This window comes from Melanerpes formicivorus, unplaced genomic scaffold (genome assembly GCF_026170545.1).
Source record: "Melanerpes formicivorus ecotype bairdi unplaced genomic scaffold, bMelFor1.0.p_v2 SCAF_7, whole genome shotgun sequence".
Classification (NCBI taxonomy): domain Eukaryota; kingdom Metazoa; phylum Chordata; class Aves; order Piciformes; family Picidae; genus Melanerpes; species Melanerpes formicivorus.
In genome coordinates this window covers 22,939,364-22,957,872 of record NW_027142359.1, presented here as the reverse complement: position 1 = coordinate 22,957,872, position 18,509 = coordinate 22,939,364, and the positions used below count along the sequence as shown (strand labels likewise).

Here is an 18,509-nt window from a genome sequence, read left to right as displayed (position 1 = left end):
GGACTGAGGCTTTGCTTCTACTGACCATGCAGTGACCTTCATGGACATATAACCCCTCCTAGAGAGCTCTGACATAATGGGGAAGGGGTGCCTGTGGTGCTGGGAGCTTGCCATGCTGGCTGGGATGATACAAGGCCATCACTTCTTCTCAACCTCAAAATCCCGTCGCAGAACCCTAAGCAGATCAAAGCAAAAGCACAGCAAGGGCAAAACTTGGTGCCTGCAAGATGCCAAAAGCACCTTGAGGTTGCAGCCTCCACATCACCTGCCTGGGGAGCTGTCTCCTGGCATGGCCTGGGCATTTGGCTTCTCTCTCTGTCCTCCTTCCAGCTCCTTCTCAGCAAGGAAGGGGAAATTCCCTGCGCTTTTCCCAATGGTTTGTACTTCACAGCAGCATGGGTGTGTGACAAAGGAGATCCTTTCTCAGCTTCATCAAGAGCAAAGAAAATATAATATATATTTATATATATTATATATATGTATATATATATATATAATTAAGCTTAAATATTTGCAGAGAGCTCACAACTACCTCAACCTTGCTAAAAGAAGCCTGTACAGTGGCAGGGCTTGGGGAGAATAGTGACAAAATCCAGAGCAGACAAACAGACACCCAGACACCAGACCATGACAAGCGTCCACGGCAGCACCTGGGCTCTCGGCATGGACCCCAGCCCAGTGTCTGGCCGAGGCGGTGCCGGACCTTCGGCTGAACCCCTGCAGCACGCGCCAGGTCCCTGTGTCTCGGTCGAGTTCAGGAGGGAGCAGCGATGGGGAGGGGACGGCCACGCGCCTGCGGCCTCGACCTGTCCCCTGCATGCGTGGTCGTCGTGTCCCTGCCTGGCTCTCTCCCTCAGGCCTCCTGCCCCCTCGCACCCTGCCGCCGCCCAGCAGCCCCTGCTGCTGCCCCTCCGCTGCTCTGCTGCTCGCCGTGGCCGAGAGGCTCCTTCCTGGCGCTGCTACTGGTTCTCCTCGGCCGCGGGGTCACGGCACGTGCACTCGTCCTGCTCACAGTCGGCAGCGAACGGGATCACCTGCGAGGACCAAAGGCAAATAGACGCTTCTCTTGAGATCTCTGGTTCCCCTCTACCCCCATGCAAGCTCTCTCCACCCTTGTAGGGACGCTTTGGTTTGCACCTTGATATCATTGGCACCGCAGAGACTCCACATTCACCTAGAAATGGGCTCGGATACAAGCTGTCCACAGCCAAACCTTCTCCTGAGCATTTTCTCTGTTGTGTTTCAAATTTGGCAGCCGTGGGTCAGCTTGAGGCTTGTGCCTAATAAGTCAAGCCCTGGGGAGAAGTGTCTCCTGGTGGGTGTGAGACATTTGGGCTAGGGACGGCAGTGGTGAGGCACCTATAGATTTCGGTTTTACTTTGCCTCCTGTTAGAAAGTCTTTCTTGTCCATGTCTGAGCATGGACCTGTCCTTTAAGCTATTCCTGGCTTTTCCAGGCTCAGCAAACCATGAAGCGACCTTGTCTTGTCTTCTGCACCTCTTGGAAGAACTCAAGAATCTGATCAAAGCTGACCAATATCTAAAGGGTGGGTGTCAAGAGGGTGAGGCCCAGAACAGGACAAGGGGCAACAGGCACAAATTGGAACCCAGGAGGTTCCATCTGCACAGAAGGAAGAAATTCTTTGCTGTGAGGTTTCTGGAGCTCTGGAGCAGGCTGCCCAGGGGGAGACTTCAAACCTGCATGGACATTGTGATCATCGGCAAGCTGCTGTGGGTCACCCTGCTTTAGCTAGGGCTAGACAATCTCCAGAGGTCACTTCCAACCCCCTGAAATTCTGTGAACTCACACTTGATTTTTCACAGCCTGGGCTAGTGAGAAGCTGGAGTATTTTGTTGGTGTTTAAACCCCATATTCCTGACAGGGACCTCCTGGAGGCTTGTGCCACAGGAGACCTTGGACCTATGGTAAAGCAAGCTGGGTCTGGGTCTCCTTGAGAGCCATGGTACTGAATCCCCCCACTTTCCACCATGAAGCCATCCTTTATTTTGGCCAGATATCTCAGACCTCCTGAGAGCCATGCCTTGCTCTGAGATGTCATGATATTGCTGTGGAGGTTTCACTCATCACTTGGGTGTAAAGCCTTTTCTCTCCTATCTCAACTGGATCTTCCCAGGATTTTATTTTTCCTTTTCTCCCTGTGTGTATGCATGATGAAAGGAAAAATGATTCAAGCTTCACAACAAAGATGAGAAGATCCAAATTCACATATTTTTGCCATGAGAAATTATCTCATGCTCCCTGGTTTGTTTTGCTGTTGGATATGCTTAGGAAGGATGGGCTGTGAGTGCTGGATAGCAGCTTAGGTGGGACAGGAGGTTGTGATGGGAGACAAAGAAGGGTCTGTGCAACCCCAGCCCCTACCCCCTTTATGCTATTCCTCCCTTCTTGCCTACCCAGGAGACCTGGGAGGGAAGGACAGCCCGGTGTGGACATCAATAGGTCATAGCAAAAATTCTCTTAGGCTGCTCAATCATACAAGAAGGTGACTCCTGGCTCACCATGGCTACATCCTATGGAAGTAATTTCTCTGGGACTTGTTTCCCAAAAGGAGAGGGAATCCTGTGAGCCTCGATGGGAGCTGGGCCGAGCTTTCAACTCGGCTGGCCTGAGTCCAAACCCTGCTGTTAATCAGTGAGATGATGTCTATGAGCTTCAGCTGGCTTTGGTTTAAAACTCATGGCTTTGTTGTCCATTCGTGGGAGAATTGCATTGCAGGCTCAGTTCCATGTCTAGCAAAGCCAAAGAACATGGCTAGCAGTCACCACTTAATCCCAAGTCCTGGCCAGTGCTGCAGAAGGTGCTCACTTACCTTCCTGGAGGAGAGTGTGGAGGAGCAGCAGTCGCCCCCATCATACTGGCAGTACGCCCGGTTGTTGATGGTGTCGCACCAGCCGTCTGCTTGGAAGGGCTAGGCACAGAAAAAAGACTTTGCTGAAAGGGTCATTCAAAAGCATAAGTTTGCCCCCAAAAGCAGAGATCCCAGGTCTTGAGCAAGGCCCCTGTGCACCTCTGAGAAGGATCGAGGCCCAGTTCTGCTGTACAGAACCCCCTCCTCCAAGCCAAAGGGCACCGGAATACTGGCATGTGTGTGGTGTGGATGGAGGAGTGGGTGCTCAAGCTGTAGCTGGAGGATCAGGGAACTGTGTCAGGAAGCAAGAGTGTCACTCCACATCAATAGAAAGGGCCTCATCTTAGATGCCACATGTCCCTATTCCTATCCCAGAGCTTCTCCATGGAATCCATTGCCACCCAAGTAGGAGTCAGTTCACCACCATCTCTACTTGTTTGTCTCACATCACTTGAAAGGGTCTCAACTGGAATGCCTCAAGTACCTGTCCTCATCTCAGTGCTCCTCCACAAAACCTATTGCCACCCAACTAGGAGCCAGATCATCACCTCATCTGCTTGTTCACCTTCTCACATCACTCTTGCATGTCTCCACTGTAATCCAGCTCTCTGCATGTTCACAGCTGGATCAGAGCTCTCTATGAAGCTGACCCAACTCTTTTCTCCAACACCCCTCTCTCAAAGACCTTGGCTCCCAAGTTGAGTGTGGTGACCTGGCTTGGCCAGCTAAGTATAGAGAGGCTATCACAAGGATCCTGCTAGAGGCTCAGTGTTGGGGAGGCAGATGCTTTGTCTGCCTTGGACTACAAGAAAGGTTCAGCAAGGTCAGGAGTCTCCCAGAAGTATTTGCACTCAAGCCAAGCCAAGCATTTTCAAGTGCTGGTTGCAAGGACTGTTCCTTTTCCAGAATTTGCTTGCTCTGGCTCTGACTTCAAGAAGCATTCCCAAAATTCCTCTAGACTCTCCCCTGGAAGTTCTAGGCCTGTTAAGGGTACATAGCTCCACCAAACCTTGCCAGGTTGGACAAAAAGGCTACTTATCTGGAGGCCAGCTAGGACAAACAGAAGGGATCATTAAGCACTAGCTCTCTGCAGGCAAAATCCAACTCTAGATTGAGCAGAGAGGGCACCAGCATACTCAGCACCAGAAATATTGGCAATGTGGCCACCTTCTAGCTTCAACCTTGACTATTTCCTCCTCATTTCTCTTCTTTGTGGACCAAATCTCACCCTCTGTAAGGAAATGGTATGGTTGAGTGGCAGGACACTTTGCCAAAATAAGGATGGCTCCTCTTTGTATGGCACAGCCCAGTGCCTTTTGCTGCCCTCCTGTCAGCTGGGACAAGTGGGGCTTTGCAGAGCCCAGCTTGCCTGCAGCTGAGATAAATGCTCCTTCACCAACAAGCCTTCTTTACTTTCAGCTCTAACATGGAAATGGAAAGCGATCTCAGCAGAAGAGCTTTCTGTCCAGAAATGTTAACTGGCACAAGCAGCCATTCAGAAAACCATTTTATTGTTGTTTAGTTCCATGAGTCATCTGATCAAAGAAGAGAAACAAGCAACTGGGGCTGAGAAGCAGCCAACTATGGCTGAGAAACAATGCTGTGAGACTGGTGCAACCCAACAACGTGCACGCGAAGCACTTGCAATGAACTGTCAGGAGCTATCTGCTGCAGAGGTTTATTTATCACATCAGCACTGCCAAGCATCAGCCCAATGTGCTAACAGACTGGAGAGGCCATTCATTAACTGGGTGATTAGTAACGAAATCCTTCTCCCTCTCCAGCCTCGGCTGTGGTAGCTACTGGCCCAGCAACCAGAGCCAATATCCAGGAGGACTACTGTCATCAGAATGGGCTCCTGGTGGAAACCTGGACAGCCTGTTGCTTGTGGAAACAGCTGACTTGTTTCTCTGGAGCTGGTGGTCTCAAATAACAGCTGGGCTTCAGAAAATACCCCGACTCAGCCTTTGATGTACACTCACCTGTAGCACCCCTGAACTGAATAAGGTGCTGGAGCAGGTCCAAAGAAGAGCAGTGAAGCTGGTGAAGAGTCTGGAGAACAAGTCTTGTGAGAAGCAGCTAAGAAAACTGGGATTGTTTAGCCTGGTGAACAGGAGGCTCAAGAGAGAAATTCTATAACTCCCTGAAAGGAGGCTGGAGCCAGGTGGGTTTTGGTCTCTTCTCCCAAGGAACAAGTGACAGGACAAGATGAAACAGCCTCAAGCTGCACCAGGGGAGGTTTAGCCTGGACGTGAGGAAAAACTTCTTCCCCACAGTGGGTTGTCAAGCCCTGGGAGAGGCTGCCCAGGGCAGTAGTGGAGTCCTCATCCCTGAAAGAACTGAAAAGCTGTGTAGATGTGGTGCTGAGAAACATGGTTTAGTGGTGACCTGGCAGTGCCAGACTTGATGATCTTCAAGGTTTTTTATCCAACATAAATGGCTCTATGACAGCCAGCTAAAAAATGTCACCACACCATGACAGCCACTGAGCTGGAGCCCACATGTGGGATGGGTGATAATGCCAATAATTCATATGAAAGAATACATGCCAAAACCAGGAAACTGATGTGGCTTACCATGACTCACAAGGAACAGAAATGGATTCAATTCAGGCTAATGTCACTTTAGGAAGCAGCAGCAGAGTTAATGGCAAACCACCAAGGCTGTCTGTGCTATCAGTACCAGAGTCCCCTGAACAAATCCAGGCAGCTGCAGAAGGATTATGTTTCCCTGGAAGACCTCTCCAGAGAAGAAGAAGGAACCTGCCTTCCTACAGCTGGGAAACTGAGGCACAGCTGGGCTAACTTGCTCACACTAAACCAAAGGATTTGGGATCAAGGGGTCAAGGGATTTGGCTCCCATCATTGCTCAGAGAATCACATAATTACTTTGGTTGGAAAAGACCTCTAAGATCATCAAGTCCAACCACCAACCTAACACCACCATAGCCATTAAACTATGTCACAGACTGCCATGTCCACATATTTCTTGAATACCTCCAGGTATGACTCCACCACCTCCCTGGGCAGCCTGCTCCAATGCCTGACCACTCTTGCAGTAAAGAAATTTTCCCTAATGTCCAACCTAAACCTCCCCTGGCACATTTTCAGGCTATTTCCTCTCATCATATCACCCAATACTAGAGAGAAGAGACCAACCCCCACCTCACTCCAACTTCCTTTCAGGGAGTTGTGGAGAGCAATGAGGTCTCCCTTCAGTCTCTTCTCCAGACTAAACAACCCTCAGCTGCTCCTCCTATGACATGCCCTCCAAACCCTTCACCATCTTTATTGCCCTTATCTGGACATGCTCCAGCAACTCAATGTCCTTCTTGGAGTAAGGACCCACAAGTGAACTCAGTATTCGAGGCTGCCACAAAACCGTGTTGAGAGGTGCAATCTCACCAAAGCCACAGGGTTAACCCTCCTCTTCCTTTGAAAAGCATCACTATGTCTTAAATGATGATCAAAGAAGGTCTCTGAGCCACGAAGCAGCTTTGAGCACCGGGAGGGCTGAAGCCAAATTCCGCCTGGGTTTTGAGTGTGCCACCTAACCCAGCAGGGATGCTGGGGCTGGCTGGTGCAGGGATGCAGGCAGGGGACCAGCCAGGGCCGCTGGCAGGGAAGAGCTCTTCTGGGTGTGATTTGCTTCCGCAGCCTTCCACGCAGCAGAGTTTTTTCCTTGAGCTTTGCTCCATGTGTCATGACTCACCGGCAAAACAACGCCGCCGCTTCCCTAGTTTCCACAGGCACAAGGGGAGGTTTGCCCATCCCGGCTGCACAGGTCTGAAATGATTTCCAGACCTGGAGTGCAAGGTGGGGGGAGGACAGAGGCAGAGACAGGACAGGGAAGGAGAGGCTCTTGGTTTCTTTCTACACCTATTTGGGCTAATTGCCCCCTCCTCTCAACCCGCGGGAGCCCGTACCCCACCCTAAACAAATAGAGGCTCCTATGGCAACACTTGTTGGGGAAACTTAACAACTCATTGGAAAAACATATGAGGGGAAAATAAAAAATGACTAATTGCATTCAAGGCTCAAGAGAGCCAGAAGTAGGGTTTGGGGACTGCTGTCCCTGCTCCTCGCCCAGTGCCTGCACAACATTGTGACTCCCTTTGCTTCACCTCAGCAAGAACCTTCAGATTTATCTTGGAAACTCCAGTCTTCACCCTTACAAGCAGAAGCAGCAAAGTAAGGTGCTGGCAGGTCACCTCTGAGAGCAGAAGCACCCTTGCAGTTGCATCAGTCTCATAATGGTCTTGCAAGAGGAGGATGTGGGCAATGCAATGTTCTAAGCTGGTGCTGGGAGAGGAATGTTCATGCAGATTTCATTCAGCCTGTGCTTCAACCTTGCAGCTCTGCAGAAAGCAATACTAGCAGAGGGAGAAGGGGGGCCTGCCCATATTGGTGACTGCTAGTAACACCTGATGATGTTGGACTTGGTGATCTTACAGGTCTTTTCCAACTGAAACAATTCTATGATTCAGTGATTCTACATCTGAAGATGCCAGCGGGACCAAAAGCCTGACACCACTGGTCAGCCATGCCGTGTGAAGGCAAGAGATGTGATCCAGGAACACAGTCAGATGGGTTTCAGTTGCCAGAACATGCATCCTCCAGCATCAGGGGTAAAAGGGGCAGTTAAAACAGCTGGTATGAACTGAGAAATGAGGCTGAGCTCTTCTCAGCAGGGGTCAGCGATAGGATGGGGAGCAATGGGTACAAACTGGAACACAGGAGGCTTCGCTTGAACTTCAGAAGAAACTTCCTTACTTTGTGAGAGTGCCAGAGCCCTGGAACAGGCTGCCCAGAGAGCTTGGGGAGTCGTCTTCCCTGGAGACTGGGCAACTCTGATCCCCAGAGGTGCCTTCCAACCCCCACCACATGATTCTATGAATAAGGAAGTTTCTGCAACAGCTCCACCCCGCGTGCAGGGACAGGGAGCTGCTGGGCTAGGCAGCATGCCACCGAGGTAGCCAGGGAGCTGGGCTGCGTCAGCAAGTCTCCTCACTAGCCCCATCCATCTCTCCCTTGTTCCTTGAGCCTGGAGCAGCTGCAGCAGGGCATGTGTTAGCACGTGGAGGTGCTGCCATAAAAATAGTAACCGCAAGTCAAGTGCTTGGCAAGTCAGATAGGCTAAAAAATAAAACCCAACACGCTCTCAGAGCACACACGAAAAGAGCAAAAAAAATAAAGGAAATTAACTTTCAGCTGGCTGGCTCCCTCCCTGGGGCCACTGTCCTGTCCCCAGTGCTGCTGAGGAGCTGGGCAGGATCCAGAATACTTTCCTTGAGCATGTAGGTTGATTCACAGTGAAAGAGCATGACAGAGTGTGCCAGGGTGAGGGAAAGATGGGGCATGAAGAACAAATCACAGGTGCCATCGGTGTCATCCATACTTTGGTGTTGTGTCATGGGCCCTTGATGAACATTATTTCCCAGGAATGTAGGTTTTACTCTGAGCAGTCCTGAGGGCTCAATACCTTAATTTTGGCAATGACCCGTTCCAGATGCTTCAGAGAAAGGTGGAACAAAGAAAATTCAGTGTGCACCTGGCCAGCTGTGTATTTGAAGAGCTGAAGGACATTCCTGCACTGCTGCTGGGATGGAAAGTGCTTACAATTTCAATCTGCCCATAGCAATAGAAAGCCCAGATCCCATTTTCAGGTGATCAAGTCCAGCCTTAATAAGCAAAAAGTGTTCCTCCAGTCTTTGGGAGGCTGTGCAAGTCCCGGGCTTTGTGGCTGTGCTGATCCCATCCAGGGATTTTATTCCTGCCTGTGGTCAGGCATTGGAATAGGTTGCCCAGGGAGGTGGTAGAGTCACTGTCCCTGGAGGTGCTCAAAACACGTGTGGACACTTTGGGACCTGTTTTAACAGCCATGGTGGTGTTAGGTCAGTGGTTGGACTCAATGATCTTAGAGGCCTATTCCAAGCAAAACAATTCTATGAGTCTATGACTCAGGGACAGGGAGCATAGATTGCTTTCATGCTGCTTCTAAGTCAACATGGATTTTGCTGTCCTTTAACCCTTGCCTTTTAGACAATGGTATTTTGAGCATTGACCTCAGACCCTTGCATGCAACAATTCTATGATTCCGTGAGCAATGCTGGGAGCCAAATCCCTTGATCCTAAATCTTTTAGTTTTGAGTGAGCAACCTAACCCAGCTGTGCCTCAGTTTGCCAGCTATAGGCACTTTGGACTTGGTCTCATGGGCATGGTGTTGTAGGGTAGAGGGCTGAGATTGATGATCTTAGAGGTCCTTTCCAACATTAATTATTCTATGACTGCATAGAGAGGCTGCAGCAGCTCTTAACCAGGGATAGGCAGAGGGTAGCTTCTCCCCACTGGCTGCCTCTCCTTTCTTCTTTCAAAACATCACCTACTAGCCAAGGTATTTTGGAAAGCTCTGGGAGGTCCCTGGGAGCACTTGAAGAGCACCCAAAGCCTTGTTAGAAGCCTGATTCACTTAAACCCCTATTCATCCACCACTTAATCTGAGTGCCTGGAAATTTCCTTTCCCATCTCTGGTTGCATCCCTCCAATATGGCACCAAGCCTCTGCTTCCCTACAGAAAACTGGGGCTGGTTTCAGTCTCTTCAGGACCAGACATGGCAGGAGCTCATTAAAGTGGTTGGGCTTGATGATCTTAAAGGTCTCTTTGAACCAAAAGGATGCTGTGTTCCTAAAGTGATGCTCTAGCACAGCGTCCCCAGGTCACATCCCTTTCCTTGTGCACACACAGCCTTGGGCTGGTGAGGCAGAGAGCCCGGCCATTCTTGGCTCCCCCAGCTTGCCCAGGGAAGTTGACTGGGAATGCAGACTGTGGGAGGAAATGACAATGTTCATTGTTTGGATTAAATATTTTTCTTGGCCCTCTCACTGTTGCAGTGTCTTTTATTTCATTTTTTTCCTTCCCCCCCTTTCCTCCCCATCCTTGACACCCCAAGCACATTCACTTTCTCTCACTCTTTCCTGAGGTTCTCTGGCACGCAAGGAAGAAATCGGCACTGAAAAACACCACGGGGGACGGAGAGGGAGCAGGGCTGGCATCTGCTCAAAAAGCTTTTTTGGGATGCCTCAGTGCCCTGAGTTGCTCTGAGCAGCAAGAGAGCTTTACCTGGGCCATCGCAATGAGGCGGGGAGGGCCAGCACCACTCTGAGCTCTAGAACTTTGGTGAGAGGCATCTGGGATCAAGAATGGCTTGAAGAAGAAAAGAATCATAGAATCATAAATGGTTTGAGGTTGAAGGGATCTTTAAAAATTATCCAGTTCAAACCTGCCCTGCTATGGGCAGGGACACCTTCCACTAGACCAGGTTGCTCAAGACCTCATCCAGCTTAGCCTTAATCACCTTCAGGGCACAGGCATCTACAATGTCCCTGGACAACCTGTTCCAGTGTCTCACCACCCTGAAAAGATAAACAAATTCCTACAGACCCAGCACTTCTTCCACAATTTTTGTCTCTCCCAGCTACTGTCCCCTGAGCTGCCCCTCTGCTCCTTTTGAACCATGGCAGCTGTCTCTTGGAGCCACATGCCTGAGGGATGGGTTGCCTGGGGATATCCTGGACCTGCCCTGTCACTTCAAACACAGCCAGAAAGCAAAATGGAGCAATGCCAATTGTATCTGAGCTTGCTGGTGTCCCTGAGATGCTCACTCATCAGCTCAGCATGCAGACTGCTCTCATCACATCTCAGGTCTTCAGGAACATCTGCTCCAGCTCCAACATCCTTCTCCCAAGTCTTCAATAAGACAACAATAGGCTTATTGCTTGAGAAAGCACTCCACATGCTTGAAGGAATGCTTCAAGGAGGAGGTGACAGACTAGAAGGCAGCATCCTGCTGTCTGGTTTCAGTCTATGTGCTGTCACATGTACTGCCATGCCCAAGACAAGACCATACCGGGAGAGCAGGTCCTTGCCTTCATGGTGCTTCTCTGTCTCAGGTTGGGATTTGGCTTGGACACACTTCTGCTGCTAACCAGGGATGCATTTCATTATCCCTGCCCTGCTCTGTGCCTTGCTCTTCAGGTACCCCATGTCTCAGCAGACAGTGATCTGGAGAGGGCTTTGCACAGTCCACAGGGACAAGAGGGAAAGAAATTGAAAGCTGACATAGATGAACCCTACAACAGAGCAGGCCTTTGCTTTCATAACAGCATGTGTGTCCATGATCTATTCATGGTGGGGTCCTCAGCCTTGTCCTTTTCACACCCTGACCTCAGTGCAAACCGGAGAGGGAAAACAGAAGCAGGGAAGAACAAGCAAAGGGGAGCAGAAGATACCGAGAGTCAATAGTACTCCTGGGAAGCAGGATGGCTGCTGGAGATAGCTCCCCAGTGCTCACCCTTCCCAGGGCTGCTGCTGCACACATGAGAGACGCCAAGACTTCCTATGCCACGAGCACCAGCCTGCAATCCTGCCCTCAGCAGCTCGCCTGCTGCCATGGATTAGGTCTCCTGCCAAGCCATTTGTGCAAAATATGTTGCAGGATAGAACGGGTTATGGAAAACAAGCCCTGAAAACCACAAGGGCCTCCTGACCCACTTGTATCTGGTTTCTGCCAAGTTCTTGTTACAGATCTTAAACAGAAAGAAAAACAATGTACGAGGGCTGAAGGAGCTGAAGGGGAATGAATATTCGTGTTGGAAGAGCAGTTGGCAGGGCTGTGCGTGGGGATGTTTGTTTATTAGCAGAAGCAAGCCATTGATTTTTCTTCCAGCGGCTGCTTGCAGTGGCTTTCCACTTTGTCTGTGTCACCGGCTACGTGACTGTGGCCGCCAGAAGAGGGGAAAGCGGGATGTGGAGAGGGATGGGGGAATGGCACCTGGGCTGGAGAGGGCAAAGATGTGGCCACAGGTCATAGAATGCCCTCCAGAGATCATCAAGTCCAAGCCCTCTGCCAAAGCAGGATCACCTTGGGCAGGCCACATGTTCAAGGATGCATCTTGAAAGTCTCCAGAGATGGAGCCTTCACAACCTCTCTGGGAAGCCTGCTCCGGGGCTCTGTTGTCACCCTTACAATAAAGAAGTTTGTCCTCATGTTGAGGTGGAACTTCCTGTGTTCCAGTTTGTGTCCATTGCCCTTAGTCATATTGCAGGGCACCACTGAAAGGAGACTGGCTCCTTCTCCTTGACACCCACATTTCAGAATTTGTAAACATTAACAAGATCCCCTCTCAGTCTTCTCTTCTCCAGCCTAAACAGCAACAGATCACTCAATTCAGAACACAGCACTAACCAGGTTGGAAAAGACCTTTGAGATTATCAAGTCCAACCTATCACCCAACACCATCTAATCAACTCAACCATGGCACCAAGTGCCTCATCCAGTCTTACTTCCAGTGATGGTGACTCCACCACCTCCCTGGGCAGCCCACTCCAATGGCAAATCACTCTCAGGCCAGGGCATCCCCAGAACAGGCCAGTTTAGGAGACCTGAGGCTATTTCCTCCTCTGGGTACCCATCACCACTGGTGGTGAGATCATACACATGCCAAAAAGTCCCCATCTTGAGGAGCTCTGTGAGCCTGTCTCCCTTCCTTACACCATTCTGCTGTCTGATCATTTCATTTCCCTCTGCTTTGCCTCTTAAGAAAAGTAGGTTTCTAGGATCACAATTCACATGTCAGGTCTCCACATTTGGGTCTCTTCAGCCTGGAGAAGGAAATGCTCTGGGGAGCCTTCCAGTACCTGAAGGGGCCCTACAAGAAAGCTGGGGAGGGACTTTATACAAGGGCTTGTAGTGATAGGATGAGAGGGAATGAATTGAAGCTTGAGCAGAGGAGATTTAGACTGGATAGCAGGAAGAAATTCTTTACTGTGAGGGGAGCGAGACACTGGGATAGGTTGCTCTGGGAGGTTGTGGATGCTTGCTCCCTGGAGGTGGTCAAGGCCAGGCTAGATGAGGCCTTGAGCAACTTGCTGTAGCAGAAGGTATCCCTGTTCATGGCAGGGAGATTGGAACTAGGTGATCTTTAAGGTCCATTCCAACCCAAACCATTCTATGAGTCTGTGTGCAGAGGACAGAGATCTTCTCACAGCTTAGGACAAGTATGCCACAAATGAGACCTTTGGAAGAGGAATAGATTTCTTTGGGCTCATCCTCTGAAAGGCTATATTCCACACTTAGCTGCTCATGGTGCTCATGCCAAGAGCAGAATGAAAATCTACCAGCAGGTATGTAGAGAGCTTCCCATCTTGCCTTCTACCTCCCCAGCATGAAGGGCTCCACCTTCACCAGTAATGGGCCAGGTCTGATCCAGAAATGATCACTACATGCAGTCCATGCTCCTTGTACTCCCTCACCATCTGCACTTGCTGCATTAAGTACAGTGGAAAGTATAGCTCTGCCTGGTCCTTTGGGTGTCTGTTGGTGGCCCTGATGTCTACTAGTTTGTTGAATCCCTTTTTGAACTTCAAGCTCCCCCTCAACGCTGCAGCCTTATGTGGCATGCAGTTCCAGCATCCAGTGCTCACCACGTCCAAAGTACTTTCCTTCACCTGTATGAAACAAACCCCTTGCCAGTCTCAGTGGTGTGCTTCCCAGTTCTTCACCCATCTTACCTAGTAGCACCTCTGTAACTTAGCAAACCTCCAGCAGTCTTCTGGAGGTCTCCAAAGTGAAGAGTCTCAGTTGGTTTAGGGTCTTTTCAAAGGGCAGCTATGGTATCCTCTTTATCATTTGTACTGATTTTTCCAACTCAGCTGTCTCATATTGAGATGTGGAGGCAAACATATGAAGTATGATTAAAATATGAATTTAAGGCAACTCACTGAGTCCTGTTTGGTCACCTGGATCACACAGGCTTTGGCACTGGTCAAGTTCCTGAAGGAACAGTCTGTTTCTTGTGTGCTTGCAGGAGAAGCTGTCACATCCAGTAGGACACTCTGCATGTTCAAAGCCAGATGGCAGACAGAGGAAAAGTGCTGGCTGGATAAAGGTGTTGTGAAATGCTCACACAGGGACAAGAGACATGATGTTGAGCATCACAAGAGGGTGACTAAGTTCTGGCCATGCTGTGATACCTAGCTTATGTAAAGAGTCTTCTTGGAGAAGCTGGGGAGCTTGTAACTCCTCAGTGCCTTAGATCCAGTATCATGTTTCTGCCTGGTTTCCTATGCTGGACTTCACCATGGTACACAATTAGAGCCCCTATGGGTCTGGAAGGAGGGACAGTCAAGGACCCCCAGCCTCACTGATGATGAGGAGCAGTGGCAGCTGCCTGTAGGTGAACCTGCCTACAGTGCTCTGCCCAGGGAGTGAGTCACACGCTGTCTCCTGTCATGTTAAAGCACAGTGGGACCCTGAATTCAGCTGAGGCTTCCCACCATCTCTACTGCATGTGCCTTCAAAGGGGTTAATTCTGGCTGACAAATGCTGGCCACAAACCACAGATGTGCCGAGCATGGGTTTCGTGCATGCTGGTGGAAAGAGCCAAGGATCCATATTGGATCAAGAGACTCAAGAACAACTTGAAACCACAAACAGTCTTCAGTCCCTATCTCATCATTTCCATGGTGATACCTCAGGAAAACCACAACACAGGGAAGGGATTAGTGTTTTATGAGTGTGATAACACGAGCAGCATGCACAAGGGCAGCGAGACCTTGTCCTGACTCAGGGAAGGCCTGAGAAATTCCCAGCAGCTCATGCTCATGACAGCCCTCTGGTACGACCCATCTTCACCCAGGGCATGAAGCAGAGACCTCAAGCCAAAGTCTCTTGCATATTCCCCAGGGCAAGGCAGGACTGCTCAGAGGAAAGCCAACCCCAAGCAGAGAAGGCACCAAGTCACATCAAGAGAGAACTGCAGCCCTCTAAGGTAGATAGTACCTCTTGCCCAGCTCCTACCATACCGGTATGAAGCTGTGCCTCCAAAGAGTGATGCTTTAAATGCACTGCAATTAACCCTTTGCTAGCTGAACACAGTGGTGAAACAGAGATGGAGGTGAGATCAGCATGGAGTTGATTAGGTTGGGAAACACCTGTAAGATCATCAGGTCCAATGGCTCACCCAGCATTGCCAAATCCACCACTAAGCCATGTCTCTCATCACCACATCTACACAGCTTTTCAAACCCTCCAGGGATGGGGACTCCACCACTCCCCTGAGAAGCCTCTTTCAGCATGTTGCACAACATGTTGGCAGTCCAGAAGCCCCTGCTCCTGTTCACACTGATCACTGCACGAGGAGCTTGCCTTCCTTGGAATGTATTTGAGCAAGACAGTGATGGCTACTCCATCCTGTGAGTAACACTGGGAAAACATCATCATCATCATGGTGATGATGATAAAATAAGTGAGATTTTGCACCTGGACCACAGCCACAATGTGATCCACAGAAGCTCCTATGGTAGAAGATAGTGGGGTGCAGAGGTAATGAGTTGTGCAGACTAGGAGATGCTCTATAGAAGCCACCACTCATGCATGGACAATTTTGGACCACAGCAGGGAAAAGTCCATGGGAGCAACCTGGATCACTGTACATGCTTATTCCTCCTCTGCAGTCCAGAACCACACTTCCTCTAGGGCACAAGAGGATATCTGAGAGGTGGTCACTTCAGGATGGCTTAGGAGAACCCACCCCAGATGCTGCAAACACCTCCCTCACAGCAGCTGAGCACAACACCAGGACCACAACCACCTCCTCCAAACTACAGCAGGCAGGAGGGGTTTCCCTCCTCCTCTGCTCTCCTCTCCACACAGCCCCAAGCCTCCACCTCCCTCTCCCTCCCTCTTCAGTGCTGCCATCTGTTTTTCTACTGATGGCAGGGGATGAGATGTTCTGCTGGCCCTTGAGAGGAGAAGCACACTTGGCGCTAACTCGTATTCCTGATGGGCTCCTGGAAGGGTTTGCATCCCTCCCTCCTTCCCTCGCCCGCTGAACTATGTGCCTCCCTGCTCCAGGGATGGAGAACTTGGCAAGGTACAGTGAGACACCAGGAGGCAGATGGATGACCAGATTAATGGAAAGAGAAGGGAGGTGGGATGAGGAGCAGTAAGGAGAGGCAGGCAGGCTGATCCACCACCAGTGTGCAATGAGGACGAGTGAAAATCTCTCTAATGCCATTGTGTGGTGATCTGAACTTTCCAACATGAGACAAGGATCCAGCTGAGGCTGGGGAGGTTGAGGTTTGGCTGCTGTTCCTATGCCCACCCTGAAGTGATTCCATCAGGGGAGATGGTGCAGGCAACCAGGTGACCTGGATTTCTCTTATCATAGAATCACAAGATCATTGAGTCCAACCATCACCCCATGCCCATTGAACCATGTCCCAGACTGCCATGTCCACATGTTTCTTGAATACATTGACTCCACCACCTCCCTGGGCAGCCTGTTCCAGTGCCTGACCACTCTTTCAGGGAAGAAATTTTTCCTAATCTCCAACCTAAACCTCCCCTGGCATGGTTTCAGGCCATTTCCTCTCATTCTATCACCTGATACTAGAGAGAAGAGACCAACCCCCACCTCACTGCAACCTCTTTTCAGGGAGCTGTAAAGAGCAATGAGGTCTCCCCTCAGCCTCCTTTTCTCCAGACTAAACAACTCCAGCTTCCTCAGCTGCTCTTCACAAGATATGTGTGGTAGGTTGAAGTTTCCCCCAGCATTAACTTTAGCCTAAATTTTAAAGGCATAGCCTAGAACTACCACAATCTGTTCTCCAGACCCCTCACCAGTTTCATTGCCCTTCTCTATGCCCACTCCAGCACCTCAATGTCCTTTTTGTAGTGAAGGGCCCAAAACTGAACACAGTATTCAAGGTGCAGCCTCACCAGTGCAAAGTACAGGGGCATGATCACTTCTCCTGGTGGCCACACTATTCCTAGGCCAGGATGCTGTTGGCCTTCTTGGCCACCTAAGCACACTGATGGTTCACGTTCAGATGACTGTCAACCAGCAACCCCAAGTCCTTTTCTGCTGGGCAACTTTCCAGCCACTCTGCCCCAAGTATTGCACAGGGTGGTTGGCACCCATGTGCAGGACCCATCACTTGGCCTCGTTAAACCTCATACAACTGACTTCAGCCCATTGATCCAGCCTGTCCAGATCCCTTTGCAGAGCCTTCCTACCTTCAGGCAGATCAACACTCCCACCAAATGTTGTGTCATTTGCAATGCAGGGTTGTTCCTTTCATTGGGGCATCCAGATGAGACAGCTCTTTCATCCAACATGAAGAGAGAAAATGGTACCTCCAAAGTGGGACTCAGACCTGAGATGACCTGTCCAGTCCACTGGAATAGCATGTCACAGCCCAGTGGAAAGCAGTGGCTGGGCTCCCAAAGGTGTAGCCTCCAGTAAGGGACTACTGTGAAATGATGCAGAACATGGACTAAGATGCCCCATAGACATAGCAAGTCAGGCTGAACCACCTCAGAAACAACAAGGACTACATTCTGCAGGAGCAGAACATTCCTTATGCAGGTGAATGATAGGGAGAGGAAGATGTCTGGGGAGCCCCACACAGTGAGAACAGATTACAGGTTATGTTCCGTCCTATGTGTCTCTCCCTGTCTGATGTCTCCACATCTTGCAGGAGATTGGGTCCCAAGTGAAACAGCCTCTGTTTGGTCACAAGGATGGAGACAGGAGAGGAGGAGGAATGAGAATGGAAGCCAGCACTGATGAGGTGGAAACAACATTCAAGGTATTTTCTGTGGTCAAATGAGGAGACTGGTAGAATCACAGAATTATGGAATGGTTTGGGTTTTAATAGGGTCCTTTAAAGGTTATCTAACCCAATCCCCTAAAGTGCTAAAGGACATCCTCAGCCTGATCAGGTTCCTCAGGTGGCAACATCTCCCTTTTTCCCAGTGTTGAGTGGCAGCTCCCAGAACATTCCTTTGAACAAGGCACTTTTGTGCAGAGTTTTCCTTTATGTCAAGACAATGACACATGAGAGAAGCTATCTGGGCAGACATGGCTCATCTGTCCAACCTTAACCTGCAGCATCCAAGAAGAAAATCCCATGAAAAGAATAATCAAAGACAGGTATGAAAGAAAGGAGGAGGAGGAGAAAAGAGAGGAGGCAGCTGTAAGCTGTATCAAAGAGGAGAGCACCAGGGTGAAAGAAACTATCTGAGGATGGATCTTCATTAGTATTACAGTGAGTGACTGTGACCTTAAAAATGGGCCTGCACTGATGAAGCTGCTAACGAGGAAGAAGCCATTGTTCCATAGAGGAGGACCAGGGTACCTGACAACTAGATGACCTGAAGGACTAGAGAGAGAAACAAGATGACATTCACTTGCATAAAATTGAAGGGCAAGCTCTTGTGCTGATAGTAAAACATCTGCTCTTAGCTTGGAGCTCATCAGCTGGCAACAAAGGAGGCAGAGAAAGATCTGGGTGTGCTTGCTGACCTCAGGATCTCTCTGAGTTGCCAGACTGATGCAACTGCAGAAATAGCAGTCCTGGGTCCTATCAAAAGAGACATTTGCAGCACAGGGAAAGTTTGTGCAGGGGTTTGGTGAGACCTCAGCTGGAAGAGTGTGTACTGCTTGGTCATTGCTGATGAAATGCTAATTGAAAGCAGAAAAAGCATTAAAAATTCTCCGTGGGCAATGAAGAACATGGACTCTCTGTCTTCTGGTGGGACACTGACAGATTTTGGCTTGCTTGACCTCCTGTGTG

At 49.9% G+C, this 18,509-nt stretch overlaps 2 protein-coding genes across 2 annotated transcripts in view; one reads left to right on the top strand and one right to left on the bottom strand.

The window, feature by feature from the left end:
* ASTN1 (astrotactin 1) overlaps window positions 1-9,775 on the top strand; it is an 84,043-nt gene extending 74,268 nt beyond the window's left edge. The window contains exon 23 of the mRNA XM_068141383.1: window positions 4,289-9,775. Coding sequence (XP_067997484.1) covers window positions 4,289-4,391 — 103 coding nt within the window. The 3' untranslated portion in view covers window positions 4,392-9,775. The remainder of the gene's footprint in view (window positions 1-4,288) is intronic.
* PAPPA2 (pappalysin 2) overlaps window positions 762-18,509 on the bottom strand; it is a 105,337-nt gene continuing 87,589 nt past the window's right edge. The window contains exons 21-22 of the mRNA XM_068141381.1: window positions 2,831-2,929; window positions 762-1,034 (exon numbers count right to left, since the gene is read on the bottom strand). Of these exons, the coding sequence (XP_067997482.1) occupies window positions 960-1,034; window positions 2,831-2,929 (174 nt within the window). The 3' untranslated portion in view covers window positions 762-959. The remainder of the gene's footprint in view (window positions 1,035-2,830; window positions 2,930-18,509) is intronic.